At 35.2% G+C, this 14,019-nt stretch overlaps 1 protein-coding gene across 4 annotated transcripts in view; it reads left to right on the forward strand.

Annotated features, from left to right (window-relative positions):
• The window catches only part of DACH1 (dachshund family transcription factor 1), a 204,387-nt gene continuing 190,809 nt past the window's right edge, over positions 442 to 14,019 (forward strand). Inside the window, exon 1 of one of the 4 annotated variants that reach the window (XM_021417576.1) lies at positions 442 to 609. In XM_021417576.1, the coding sequence (XP_021273251.1) occupies positions 558 to 609 (52 nt within the window). In that variant the 5' untranslated portion in view covers positions 442 to 557. The remainder of the gene's footprint in view (positions 610 to 14,019) is intronic. The other 3 variants (XM_021417595.1, XM_021417586.1, XM_021417614.1) reach the window with 3 other exon arrangements.

The following is a 14,019-nucleotide window of genomic DNA, read 5'->3' on the forward strand; positions in this document are numbered from 1 at the left end:
GCTAACTGTAGTATTAAATCAAACAAGCAGAACATTTCCTTAGGCAGCCATTGCCTTTTAATTTCCTGAAGAACCTTAAAATATCATTCATTACAAGTACTACACATATTTGGTTTTTAAAAGTCTCATAAATCAATAGCAGGCTGACTGTAATAATTATTACAAGTTAGTGCATAATTTTCGTGCTGAAGGCTGCATGCAGAACTTTAGCATATGCAAACGAGGCAATTCAAACTGTGTATAGATATTAATATGAAGAAGCAGGTAACGAGGTGCACGCTATGAATTATGCATCAAGAGCGGCTGATCTTCAATGAGGAAAATGAATTCAGCATGTAATCTAATTAGTGATGGAAGTCTATTACATCTAACTGCAAAAGCAACCGTCCTTGAAACAAATTTATTTACAGTCCATGTTACCACTTGAAACAACTTTGAAATGATGTGTAAGACAACAGCTTAATTGTAAAAATTTTTTCTTTGTTTGTTTCAGTTCTAGACCTGGAAGGCCTCCTAAGAGGACTCAAAGTGTCACCTCCCCAGAGAATTCTCATATCATGCCACATTCTGTCCCAGGCCTAATGTCTCCTGGAATCATCCCGCCAACAGGTAGGATTGCTAGAAGTACCTTGACACAAGCAGTCTTTTGAATACGTGGCTTATATTCACTTGCTGATAAATTAACAGTCCAGGAAACCAGCACTAATGTCATAAATGAGTTCTGTAATGTAACATTATTGCTACATAAATGTATTGTATGTAATAGAAATTTTGGCAGCTTGGTACTATAAAATACAAATGACAGCAAATGATAATCCTTTATAATTTTTCCCCTTGCTCTTTATAAACAAGAAACCTTTCTAAGTATGAATTTCCTTACCTACCATTAGAAAATGATCTCCCCATTCATTTTAATAGATCACATATCTTTTTTTCCTTCTTTGCTTGATTAGATAACATCATCATGAATGTAGTTTCCTGAAGAGACTGAGTTAGTTAAAATAACTCCATGCTGCACACACATCTTCCTTTATTTTTCATCCTGAAATTCTATTTTTGATACATCTCCCAAGGCCTTATGCTAATGTAAAGTCCAGCAACAATCTCCTTCTCAAACTGTTTTATTTTGAAAGTTACTATAACATCTTCTAACTGTGCCTTGCTCCTAGTCAGAGTTAAATTAAGAAAGGCTGTGTTGCGGGGGTGAATGGAGCCATCAGAAGGCACCCAACAGTCAGTCTGTTGACCTCACTGCTACATTCTCTGTTTTCATGGTACAGTTGAGTTACAATCTCCTGCTTGCCTCAGCAAAACTCACCTGAGCTTCCACTTCTTCCCCAGCTCCCCACTTGTTTGCACAGCTCAGTCTCTAGCAATGATGTTCTCTAAAGCAGAGGATTAGAATAACCCAGACAGATCTAAGCTGGGAGCAGGATTGCTGGGTCTTGGAGACTGAATAAATAGGTAGATGTTTGAGTATATGCCCTTTGATCATGTGTCTATTTCAGTATGAGCATGGTCTTTGGCATGGTTTTGGTCATAGCTGATTAATGCTTTCCAAAACAGTGCACAGCTCAGGAAATATCACATGCCAGAAGCTGCTGGCAATTTGGATGCAAGTTTACTGTTTCACGGAGCAAGGAAAGGAAGAGGGTTTAGCTCTTTGGAGAAATGCTTAGCCAGGCCTCTTGGCCTTCTGGACATATAACTGCTTTACATGATGATATAGATATTTACAGTTTTCTGAAATGCTAAAGATCAAGAGGAATGACAAAATGGAAAGAAGTCAGGCAAATGAGGAGGACAAATGAGAGAGCATTATGAAGTAAGCAAAGTGCAGGAAGATGGGACTGAAAGTGTAGGTGAGCATGTGAGGGTGTCATGCAAACAGGACTCACAGGGGCAATCTGGGCAGTTGTGACACCAGCAAAATAAAAAAAAAGAAAAAAGCAATTAAGATTAAAAAACCTTTATAGATTAAGAATTACGGGATAAAGTCTGGTACTGGAAAGAGAACTGGAGCAGAGTAGAATAGAATAAGAGAATAGGAGATAGGGTGTATGTGGGAAGAGAACAGAACTTTTTTTTTAGGGCAAAGGCATCCATATTTATGTGGAAGAGATAAAAAATTGCAAAGAAAAAGAAAATTATTTGGGGGAAGTAAGACAGCAAAATACCAAAGAAAGTGAGACGACAGGAAAGAATGCAGAGACAAATAAGCTGGCCAAAAAGAGGAAGATAGAAAAAAATCCTCACCTTGTCAACAGAACCATTGAAGCTGATAAGAAAGGAGCTTAAAACCACAACTCATGCTTAAAGTATCCAGTCCCTCCCTAGTCCTTAAAGTTTGTTCATAATAAGTTAATGATAAATATACAGTACAGATTCAGTTTCTTAGAATGTCGCCCAGGGAAACAGAGGTAGATCCTTTTAAAATGATGGTTAAAAAAGAAGAAAGTAATTCAAAATTAAAGACAATTGGTATATACAATGTTTTCTTACTTTTCAGTGAAATTTCCTGTATTTTATTATGTCCCTTGCCAAAATCTGAGAAGAGCCTGGCTCCATCATATTTACTCCTCCTCATCAGATATTCATACACATTTATAACATTCCTTTAAGCCTTCTTCAAGTCGAACAGTCCTGGTTCTCTGAACCTCTCTTTGTGTAAAGCACTCCACTCCCCGAATTGTTTTTGTATCCCTAAGATGTCTCTTTGTTTGAGGAATTAAAGTTGGAATTTCCTGTTAAGATCCAGTTCCAAACTGGAAAAAAAAAATTGCAGTTGCAAGTTGTTAAATATTTTATTTTCTCTCTGTCTCTCTGTTTTTTTTTGGTAACAAATCCTCCTTTTTAAGTTTTCTCACTGATCTAAATAACTTAGTGTAATAACCAAGTTTCCTTCGAGCCTACAAAAGAATATAAGTGATCACATGCACAATTATGTGCCATTTAATGTTGATCAAATAACAGAGATCTGTTAGGTGTACTAGGACCTTATGTGTGATTTTTCAGGAAAATTTCTCCCCCTTTAAAAAGAAAAAAAAACTGCAGCACGATACGGAAGTATACATTTAATTGTAAGAGTCCTGGCTTCCAAAGGAGCTGTTTTTGTGTCTTTTGTTTGTGTATGGAAGTAATATTGGTACAGAATTGTTTGTTGAGATTTCTCATGAAAATTCATAATTGTATGTTTTTGCAGGAGGCCAAGTTCAGGATCCCTTGAAACTGTATTTTATTACTGGTTTAATTATGAAAACATACACAGAGAAGGTTACGTTATCACTTAGAAGTAATTTTTTTTAGAGAAGTATTTAGGGACTTTGAAATTGTGGCAAAATGAGAAATGTGTAATAATGGTAAATTAAGATTTTCTTGAGTTCTCCTGAGAACTAAAATCTACTGGGCTTGTTATGAATGCAGCTAGAGATGTAGTCAGAAGAAGAGTCCAGCGTAGGTTCAGGTAGGCTTATCTGGAGACTGCTTTGAAGCCATTCCAGAAGAAGATGGTTCATCTTAGTTAACTTAGGCCCACACACCTCTATGTGTTTCAGATCTTTTGTTGGCTAATGTGCTAATGTTGGCTAATGTGCTAATGTTGGCTAATATGCATCATGCCCTGTATATTTTTGTCTGTACCTACTATATGACATACAAAATGATGTTTCTATTATTTTCACATGATCACTGAGAAGCTATTCTCTCTAATTTTCAAATTAAGAATTTTTACAATTATTCTTAAGTATTTCAGATTTTGAAACTGTTTTTTTAAAGCTTTGGACTCGATTTTTTTCTACAATTTTGCCTGAAACTATAATGTCTAAGTAATGAAAAAAAGTAACTGTGAAACTCTTGCATTTATTTCAGAAACCACATCTTTCGGTGATAAAATGTGAATCTGAAGTGCTTTAGGAAGTCATTATTACAGGGCATGATAAGAATACTACTTTTCATATACATATATATATATATATATATATATAGCTTTTTCTTTGTCCAGAAATTTCAAAGCACCTTCCATGTTTGGTTTATTACATTGTTAACTTTACATTAAGTTAATATCAGTAGTTATTGTTATTGTTGCTATCATTATCATATTGAACAGATTTGCTTTATGTGACAAGTACTTCTATCCACTTATTCCACATTTGATACCAAAACCTTCTTTCCCACTGTAAAGATATTAAGCCCCCTCTGAAACATTTCATTTATTCAAATTATAACTACTTTCCTACATTAAATGATTTTGTTCTCTTTGTCTCCTATGTGATAATCTGGAAATGTCATTTCTAATCTCATCCTTACCTTCTTTCTTTCCCTGTGACCTGAATCAATAAAAGTGTGTTTCAGTTTTCAACCTGTGCAAAACTCTCTGAGATACAAAATATTTTTATGGAGGGTTAGGATAAAGTGAGAGCTGCAAGGTTTGGTATGGATCATTTCAGCACGGGGGGTAAATGTCATGTCATAAAGCGTGATACAGCTGTTGATTGTGTGACAATACTTCTTCTACAACAGAAAATGGAATTATTTGGCTTTTAAAGAAACATTAATAACATAACTAAATAACTTCATTTTCACTGGCTCATAGTTACTTAATGTTGTATTCGGCAGAACTGAAAAAAAGTTTAAAGTGTAATCATTGGTGTGATTATGCCCACATCATATTTGATACTGCCAGAACACAAAGTCCATAGTTTGGAGTCTTTTAGCATAAATCCTGTGAAGTCTTAAGAGTGTATTTAAATTAGACAAGTGAGGTGAGATGGTTTCTGAGAGTACTGCAGGAGCTAGAATTAAAAAATTTGTGTTACATACTTGGTCATTTCGAGAAGCAAACCTTTTGTTCAGTTACTTATTTTATGTTGTCCACACATTTTGTGATCCTGTGTTGATTAAAACATAGGCATCATTAAAGTTGAGTGACTGTCTCATATGTCTTTTAAAACACGTTTAAAATGCCTTAACTCAGTGTTTTGACTCAGTGTTCCATCATTTTTAACGTGAGCTTTGCTTTTGATTAGTATTATTGTATGATTTACTGTTTATCTGTTAAGGATAAACTAGCGTATTGCAAAAATAAGGAAGAACACTGCTTTCAGACTGATAAACTGTAATCTAATTCAATAAATTGAATCAGATTACACAAACATTTTTGCACTTCCATTAACGAAGTAGTCATTACAATTAATGCGAAAGCTTCTATCATGTTCGCTAGTTGATGTATTGGTGGGAAGATATACTGACTAAACTCTGTAAATGTATTATTTCATAATTTAAACAATCTTAATTGAGGCTTAATTCAGGGCCACCTGTCCTCTTCGGAAAACACTGTCATAATTTTGCCATATTATCATCCTTCTAAATGACGAGCAATCGTCTAGTTTATCAGGAGATAACAAGTTGAAAATCAGTTCTGGTAGCTCATTAGTTTACTTCCAGTGAATCACTAGTTGATAGTAAAGTTGTTTTCCATTTAGTTACACATTTTATAATATCTCAAAATTAAATAATACTGTTTCAGCAGGTAACAGTATGAATACGTAACACAGTGGGAATTTCAGTGTTTAGCTGTATTCACAAGTATATGTAAATTCATTCTTTTCTGACTTAGGATATTTTGCTGTTGTGCTTTCATTTTAAATGAAGCATGGTGATAAAATGAAATGTAGTATAGCATGTGAGCAGAAAATACTATACAAGAATGTGCTTCGGGGTCCCAGTAATCAAAGGACTGTAGTCCTGCGAATGGTCACTGATTGCAGAGCACTTTGTAAGAAAATAGGATGTGATCTCATGGCTTACTGAAAGCAAATGTATGGAAGATCTCCAAGCAGGCAGGCTACAATTGTCTCTAAACCTAAAGCCATTTAACCATATTCTCCTATAGCATTAAGTATTTCATGTTTAGGCATTTCTAAGCATGAGAAGGCTTTGAATACTTAGCCTTATAATAAACCATAGCTGTATTCAATCATGAAATCTTTTTTTAACACCAAGAGTTACTTGCAAAATTATAAGCTTTTTCACTACAAACTTCTAATCAGTAAGAACTTAGACATTTTGCCGTATTATACCATGTATTTCAGAGAGTCAAACCCCATGCACGCTCACCCACTGCCTATTGAGAGAGGTCCCTGGATTGAACTGTTTCCAGAAATCCTCCCAGCCTTTTTGATTCAAAGGGAAAAAGTTGGTTCACTTCAAAGGAGACTCTGGGCTTAAACATTTAGTCAGTGTGGATAGCCAAATATGTTGTATCTCTCAAAGTACTTGAGAAGGAACCAAGGAGTCAAATTATTTTCCAGCATGGCTGTAAGCTAGTGAATTCTCTCTTCTACTTTCATTTTATGACTATTCATTTACTATTACATTGTGATGTCCACAGATGTATTACTTTTTTAGTGGAAAAAATAAGGATTTTTGGTTTCTTCCTGAATCACAGAATAATTTTGCGTTCTGACAACTAAGGATGTAATGTTACTGGTTTGTGAATTCCCCCTTATGAATGATATTTCTGTTCCAGTTATGTAGAATCACAGTTGCTCTTACTCAGTGAAGATAAACTGTTTGAAGGTATTAGTAAAGCAAGTCTCTTCTAATGTGTCTTGGTTTTAAGATATTTACAGCTTCCCCAAGTCAGTTTAGTATGATCAGTAAAAAAACACATCTCTGATGTGACCCTCATCCAAATGCCAGTTTCTTGTTTCAAATCGTAGAAGTGTATTTAACATCTTGGAAAACGAAACACTCATAACTCTTCAAAAGAAGATATTTTACCATCTTTGTCTCCTATAAAACAAATGTACACACCAAAACAAAATAAAAAGCCGAAGTCTTCATGCAAAAGAAAGCAATTAAAATCTCATTCTTAAAGGCAGGCATATCACAGTTATCAGTGACTAAATTTGGACCTGATAATGAACTGTTTAGTAGTCATTATTCTAACATTCTTAATTCCCGTTGTTTATAATTGAAATGAAAAGGTTACTGAATAGATAAATATTGCAGAGTACACTGATTGTTTTGTAAGATAAAATTCTTCTGAATGGAAGCTTATAAATAGTTGTAAATACTGAGATTGTATTGTAGCTCATATTTCAGGCAAAGTCTTTAAATAGCAAAAAAACCCAAGATAATCATGCACTTATGCTGGCAGTTTTTCTTATTGTTAACATGGTCTTTTTTCTTGATTTTTGAAAAGAATATTCATTGAAAATAATTTGATACCCAGTCATTTTGGAAGCTAAGCTTTTACAGAACAAACAATGGCATTGCCATTTTAGACATCAAGAACATAGTATTATTTTATTAAACACTACTTGAAGTGAAGCTAATTACTGAATTTGGTATGATATCACAATGATGGTCTCTTACTGAATGATATTGATTGCTATTAAAAGTATAGTAAGATAGTACTTGTTAGAGTTATCAAGATTTGGTTCTGAGCTTAATTTTATCACATTGCTAAAATATAGTTCTGTATCATCACATCAGCATTAAGTTCTTGAATGCTATCAAGATGTCTGTAGAATTAGACTTACATACTTGCACTACACGATCAGTGAAAGGTGAATGAGTTTTTTTTGCCTCGTTTGTATATGATCTGCCTCCAGTACTACGTTCTCCATTCAATAAAAGATGACTTTGAATTTATATATTCCAAAGTTATGCTTTGTGATTTCATTTTAATATATATGGAGATTCTCTGTAGTACAGGAAGAAAACTTCAGCTTAGTATATTTACCTTGGGTTTTTTTTGCCATTTTTTTAATACAGTTGTCTCTGTGTTAAGAATAATATGTGCTATGCAGTTTTCAAGATCTCATACAAGGACTTAAATATAAAGGCAATATCCAGAAAAGGTGTCAGGTAGCACAGATTTTTTTGTTATATGTTACAGGAAGCAAGTGAACTTAAGAATTAACTCAAGTAAGATCTTTCTTCAAGAAAAGCATGCAAGCAAGCATCATTATATCTGAACAGCTTTAGATGACTAAAAATAGCAAAAAAAAAAAAAAAAGGAGTTAAGAAATATATTAATTAATTGTATCAATATTTATTTTAAGTAATCTGTCTTTGCCAACTGCATTTAATGATCACATCACATCCAACTTTTCAGGCAACAAAACCCACAAAAACAGTCTTTTTTTTCAAGGACAACCAGTCAGTATGAGTTCTTGTTACGACTCTAATAGCACTGCCTGCATGAATTTTGTATAGCATGGTAACATACAATCAGAATGATAATTAATACTCTATCAGTTGCTCATAGTGCATTGTATTGTTGTTACTATTGTTGCCCTATGCAATGTATTAGAGATAACACAAAATAGCCTTAACTTAACTTAAGACAAGGTGTTTGAAGAGGAAGGTTGTTCTGATTCAAGTCATGGGCTCGGGATTTCAAGACAAGATTGTTGCATGAGCTTGATTCCAGATTATGTGCAAGTAGCTTAACATTTTTCTTCTTGATGGGAAATCAGAGAATATTTGTGTTAGAACAATGTCATATAAAATGAACCATCTTGTAAGTTGTACTAGTGAAGCATGTTGCAAATACAAAACGATACTGCAATTACTGCTCATGGTACTGACTCCAGTGCTTGTGGTTTATGAAAAGTCAAGCTATTCATTTTAGTTCAGTGCTTTCTTTGGATGGAAAGACTTATGTTATTCCTTCAAGATACAGAAATAGGTAACTATGTTACCTTATCAGTTAGTTGCTCTGTGCCTGAGACACTGAAACATCTGAAAAGGATGAAGTGAAAAAAAGGGAAAGGGATAGGAAGAGTGCAGAAGATGTGTGTGAGTGTGTGTGTGTGGCAGAAATTGCTTTCACAATTTCACGGAAGGGAAGACAGAGTTCTTTATAAGTTGATATAACCAACTTATTAAGTGTAATACCTCTTTGTTTGCTATTACATATTACTATCTGAGTATTGAGAGGTGACAAAGTTACCTTGTTTCTTTATTCGTATAGTTGCTTTTCATGGGTTGTCCTCTCTCAACAGTAGGTATACATAAGAATTTAATTTGTCTCTCTGAAATGTTTTTAGGTATGATCAAGTAGCTCTTAAATCATCTCCTTTCAAACCAGTCGTAATTTTTATGAGTCAATTTAGGCTGACATAGAGAAATAAGAACAAGTTCCACTCAGTGCAACTTGCGCAAATGCATCCCCTAAGTTTCCTTTTCCCTCTATTCGTAATGCTGTGCCAAGACCACAGTATCGTAGAGTGGTTTGGGTTGTAAGGGGCCTTTAAGGATGACTAATTATTTAATGCATATGTTATGATGCATCAATCCACCACAAGAAGACTCAGAAATCTTTGCTTTATTAGAGTATTGACTCTGTAATGTCACTTATTCTTGCACTGCTTAACACAGTGCAAACAATGTTTTTCTCCTGTATGCTTAATAAATGGATGTAAATATGAGAATAAAAGGACTGTATTTCCTGAAATTTAGTAACTGTAACAGGTAGCTTTATACGTCACAACAGTGCATTCTTTTTGCAAGTACCAGACTGACAACATAAACAAAGCCAAAAAGTTTTCAACATCTTATTGGTATTCACTGTGTGTATTTGAGAGGAGAAGGGTGATTTGTTGTGAATCAGTGCATTTGTTTTGAAAAGTATCTCAAAAGATTGTAGTAGATTAATATTTCATCCAAGTGGAAGAAAACAGTGGTTCCTGTGCACTCAGTCACGATGTGACAAAACAATTTTTAAAGTAATTTTTTCCTCTATTGAAAGCTCGAAATGCATTTGACTTTTGAAGCCTCAGATAAACAGACATCAGACATCTAGGAGGACAGCGTACTCCTAGAGGTGAAAGTACAGTACTCTTGCCTCTGTAGTAAATAGCAACATAATATTCATTTTTGTGGAATATGGAATAACTCATTATGAATTAAGATTTTTTAATTTTTAATTTTACTTTTTATTTTAAATACAACCGTAAGAATATATTGATGTAAAATTAATGACATTTCCCTTTAAATTAATTTGTATTTTCACCTCAGCTAAAATTTTATACGGAAAGACTTGCACAAGGACATAATGTGGCTGCTATTTAAGCTACTTTTTCTATAAATAATATGACTTCAGCGAGCTGGGGGTCGGCCTTAGTGAGCAGGGGGTCGACCTTTTCTCTCTTGTAACTAGTGACAGGACGAGGGGAAATGGCCTCAAGTTGCGCCAGGGCAGACTTAGGCTGGACATTAGGAAATACTACTTCTCTGAAAGAGTGGTCAGGCGCTAGAATGGGCTGCCCAGGGAGGTGGTTGAGTCACCATCCCTGGAGGTGTTCAAGAAACATTCAGATATAGTGTTGAGAGACATGGTTTAGTGGGGTTATTGGTGGTAGGTGGATGGTTGGACTAGATGGTCTTTTCCAACCTAGCTAATTCTATGATTCTGTGTTTCTATGACTTTCATGGCTGCATCTACATCAATAAATAAAACAGTTCAGAGCTGCTCTTTGGCTTGAGGGGCAGATTTGTGTGCTGCAGCTTACAAGCACAGGTCTGCACTCTTTCCACTGTCCCTCAACCTGAACAAATATTCATCTATATCTTCTTCTGAGGAAGAATTTCTGCCCAGATCTTTTTCCATAACTGTCCATAGCTCCTTTCTGAAAAAAAAATGATCCTGGCATGAGCTAAAAACATAAAATGTGTGTTACTGACTAAATACAAGGTCTGCCCCAAAAGTAATACCTCCTATGTTATTATGTTGGCCCACAACATCAGAGGTAGATTTTGGTGATATGGCAGCAAAGGTTGAACATTCCTACCAATATTGTTACATGTTGTTGCCGTGTGACAGATGGCAGCAGAGGGGCAGTCTGACAAAATGGCATCTGACATAGAAGTGCATATGAAGAGAAGATGTGTCATTGAATTCCTCCATGAGGAAAAAAGTGCACCCACTAATATTCCTTGATACTTGGTGAATGTTTCTGAAGACCAAACAGTGGATGTGAGCACAGTGAGTCAGTTGATGGCATGTTTCAGCAGTGGTGACAGTGATGTGAAAAACAAGCCATGTTCTGAATGGCCATGGAGATTTTTATGTGTGGTATGCAAGCTCTTGTTCATTGCTAGCGAAAATACATAGCTAATAATAGAATCATAGAATCCTTAGAGTTAGAAGAGACCTTTAAAAATCATGTAGTCCAACTTCCCTGCAATGAACAGGGACATCTACAGCTACATCAGGTTGCACATAGCCCCATCCAGCCTTAATTGTACCCAGGGATGCGGTTTCCACCATGTCTCTGGGCAACCTGTTCCAGTGCTTCATCACTCTCACTGTAAAAGACATTTTTCTTATATCTAACATAAATCTCTCCTCTTTTAGTTTGAAACCATTTCCCCATGTCCTATCACCACAGATAGGACATCCTGCTAAAGGATCTGTCCCCTTCCTTCTTACAGCCCCCTTTCAGATACTGAAAGGCCGCTATCAGATTGACTCGCAGCCTTCTCTTCTCCAGGCAGAACAGCTGTAGCTCTCTCAGCCTGTCCTCATAGGATAGGTGTTCCATCCTTTGGATCATTCTTGTGGCCCTTCTCTGGGCATGCTCCAACAGGTCTGTGTCTCTACTGTACTGAAGACTCCACATCTGGATGTAGTACTCCAGGTGAGGTCTCACCAGCGCAGAGTAGAGGGGCAGGATCACCTCCCTCGATCTGCTGGCCACGCTTCTTTTGATGCAGCACGGGATAGGGTTGGCTTTCTGGACTGTGAGGGCACATTACTGGCTCATGTCCAGCTTCCCATCCGCCAGTACCCCCAAGTCCTTTTCAGCAGAGCTGTGCTCAATCCTTTCAATCCTTTCATCCTTTCATCTCCCAGCTTGTATTGGTGGGGGTTGCTGCAACCCAGGTACAAGATCTTGCACCACTAACAGCAGTGACTATGTTGAAAAATAGTGTTTTGTAGCTGAGAATTTGCTCTATCAAATAGTGTTCTTGGTAGCTGTTGTATTTTCATAAATAGGAGGTATTACTTTCAAAGAGACCTGCATAATGATAAGGATAGTTGGGTGCTAATGGTGCAGCCTCCATTCTAACTCTGTTCAGTTTTCTCTTGTAGATGAAATATCTAGGTCTGTGTGGAAACAGAATGGGAAACTGCTAGTAAGGAATGGAGACTTAGTAACAGCATGACTGGCAATGTAATGCCATTTAGAAAACTGAAGTTGCATCAGTTGTAGAGCCAAATCATAGAGCGTTTGAATTTGTGAATCTTGATTTACTTAGAAGCTGGGATTACTGTTGTAAGAATTACAGATTACTTTTTATAGACAAGCTATTAAATCATTGTTTTTTTTTTTCACGGATGAAGTTTTCACCTGCTGAATTTATATTTTATTTTAAATAAACTGGTGGCAAAGTTCCTGTGGAAGTTTTATATTTTATTGGACCAAGTGCCATAGGTGACAAAAATTTACAAGCCTTTGGAACACAAGTGCTTATTCATGTCTACTGAATGAAGTTAATCACTATTAAGATCTGAGAGCATCTGAAAGCAATTAAAATGCTTGTATAGATATGCTGTTTTAAGTATAAACATAGTAGTTTATCCACCTTTTTGCTCAATAGCTGGATACCATTTGTCCTGTGAATGTTAAAGATGGAGACATTTTCTCATTAAAATCTCTTGCAGTGTATCCTTTTTTTGGACTCTTTAATTGCTTCTCCTTTACTCCTGGAGAAAGCTCTTGATCTTTTAAATGTCTTTTTGGTCTGCTGTTACCTTTCTTCTTTTTTTTTCTCCTGCTCTGGAGGCTTCAGGTTAATTTTCTGGTGATGAAGAAGAGGAAAAAAAACTACATGCTTTTCTGTATGTACAGTTCATTATACATGAAAAGAAACAGTTCAAACATGAAATAATTACCATATTCACATCCACTTGAATATTCAAAGAAATACTAGGTGATTTTATGCATTTGGAGGCAAATATTTTATTTTATTTTATTTTATTTTATTTTATTTTATTTTATTTTATTTTATTTTATTTTATTTTATTTTATTTTATTTTCAGTGGAAAAAGACATCACACAATCAACGGTTATGCCAATGCTCCTGTAACTACTACTGTCTGACTGTCTGAGTCTCAAGTTACGGATAATCAGTCACATCTTTTGTTTTTTTCCTAGCAGATTTTTATCTGCATAATGCATAATAAAAAACAGTTTGCTTTTAAATTACTTTATAATTGTTAGTTGCTGTCTTTATTGTATCAGTGGTGTTTGCATTATTATTATAGTTTTTTTTATGATGTTCTCTTACTCTGTGTGAAGAAATGTGTTAGAATTTACTGAAGGTCTGGGATCTCATCTTTGTGCCATTTTCAGATGGTACTATCAACTCCACAGTAAACTGGTAAATGGACCAGGGTATGTAATTCTTGATCCAATCCAAGACGTTTTCCTTAATGAGCAATGGAAATTTTGCTGGTTCTGGATTTACAGTTTTAGACTTGGCATGAGTTTTGAAATATATAAAATCTACTTTTTTTAATATCCAGATTTATCTGTTTTATTCTTTAATAATGGAAGGAATAAATGCTCATAACATTTTCCCTGGGATGTTTTCCTTTACATATCCAAAATATTACATTCCCTTTTTCCATCTGTCTGATCAGCAAGAGTTTGACAGAACTTTCTTTGGCCAATATATTAATACTTTAGAAGTTAAGAAGAGTCTCAGGATTATGTATTTGAAATATTGATGTAGTTTTGTAGAATGTTTACTTAGTTTCTATTAATTAATCAAAGAAGTTAATAAATAGAGCAGGTAGCCCAGATAGAAAGTAGGACATAGGGAAAACAGATATAGTCCTTGTGTAACTTGTGATCAAGTTGGGTGACGATTAGTGCTAATGGATTTAACTTAACTTGTATCTTACACGTTTAGGCTGTTTTAATTCATTGTAGCCACAGAAACATTTGTCCTAACCTGGGAAAATCCTTTGTTCTTTGTGTAAAACAATTGTGGTGTCTT

This window comes from Numida meleagris, chromosome 1, assembly GCF_002078875.1.
Source record: "Numida meleagris isolate 19003 breed g44 Domestic line chromosome 1, NumMel1.0, whole genome shotgun sequence".
NCBI lineage: Eukaryota > Metazoa > Chordata > Aves > Galliformes > Numididae > Numida > Numida meleagris.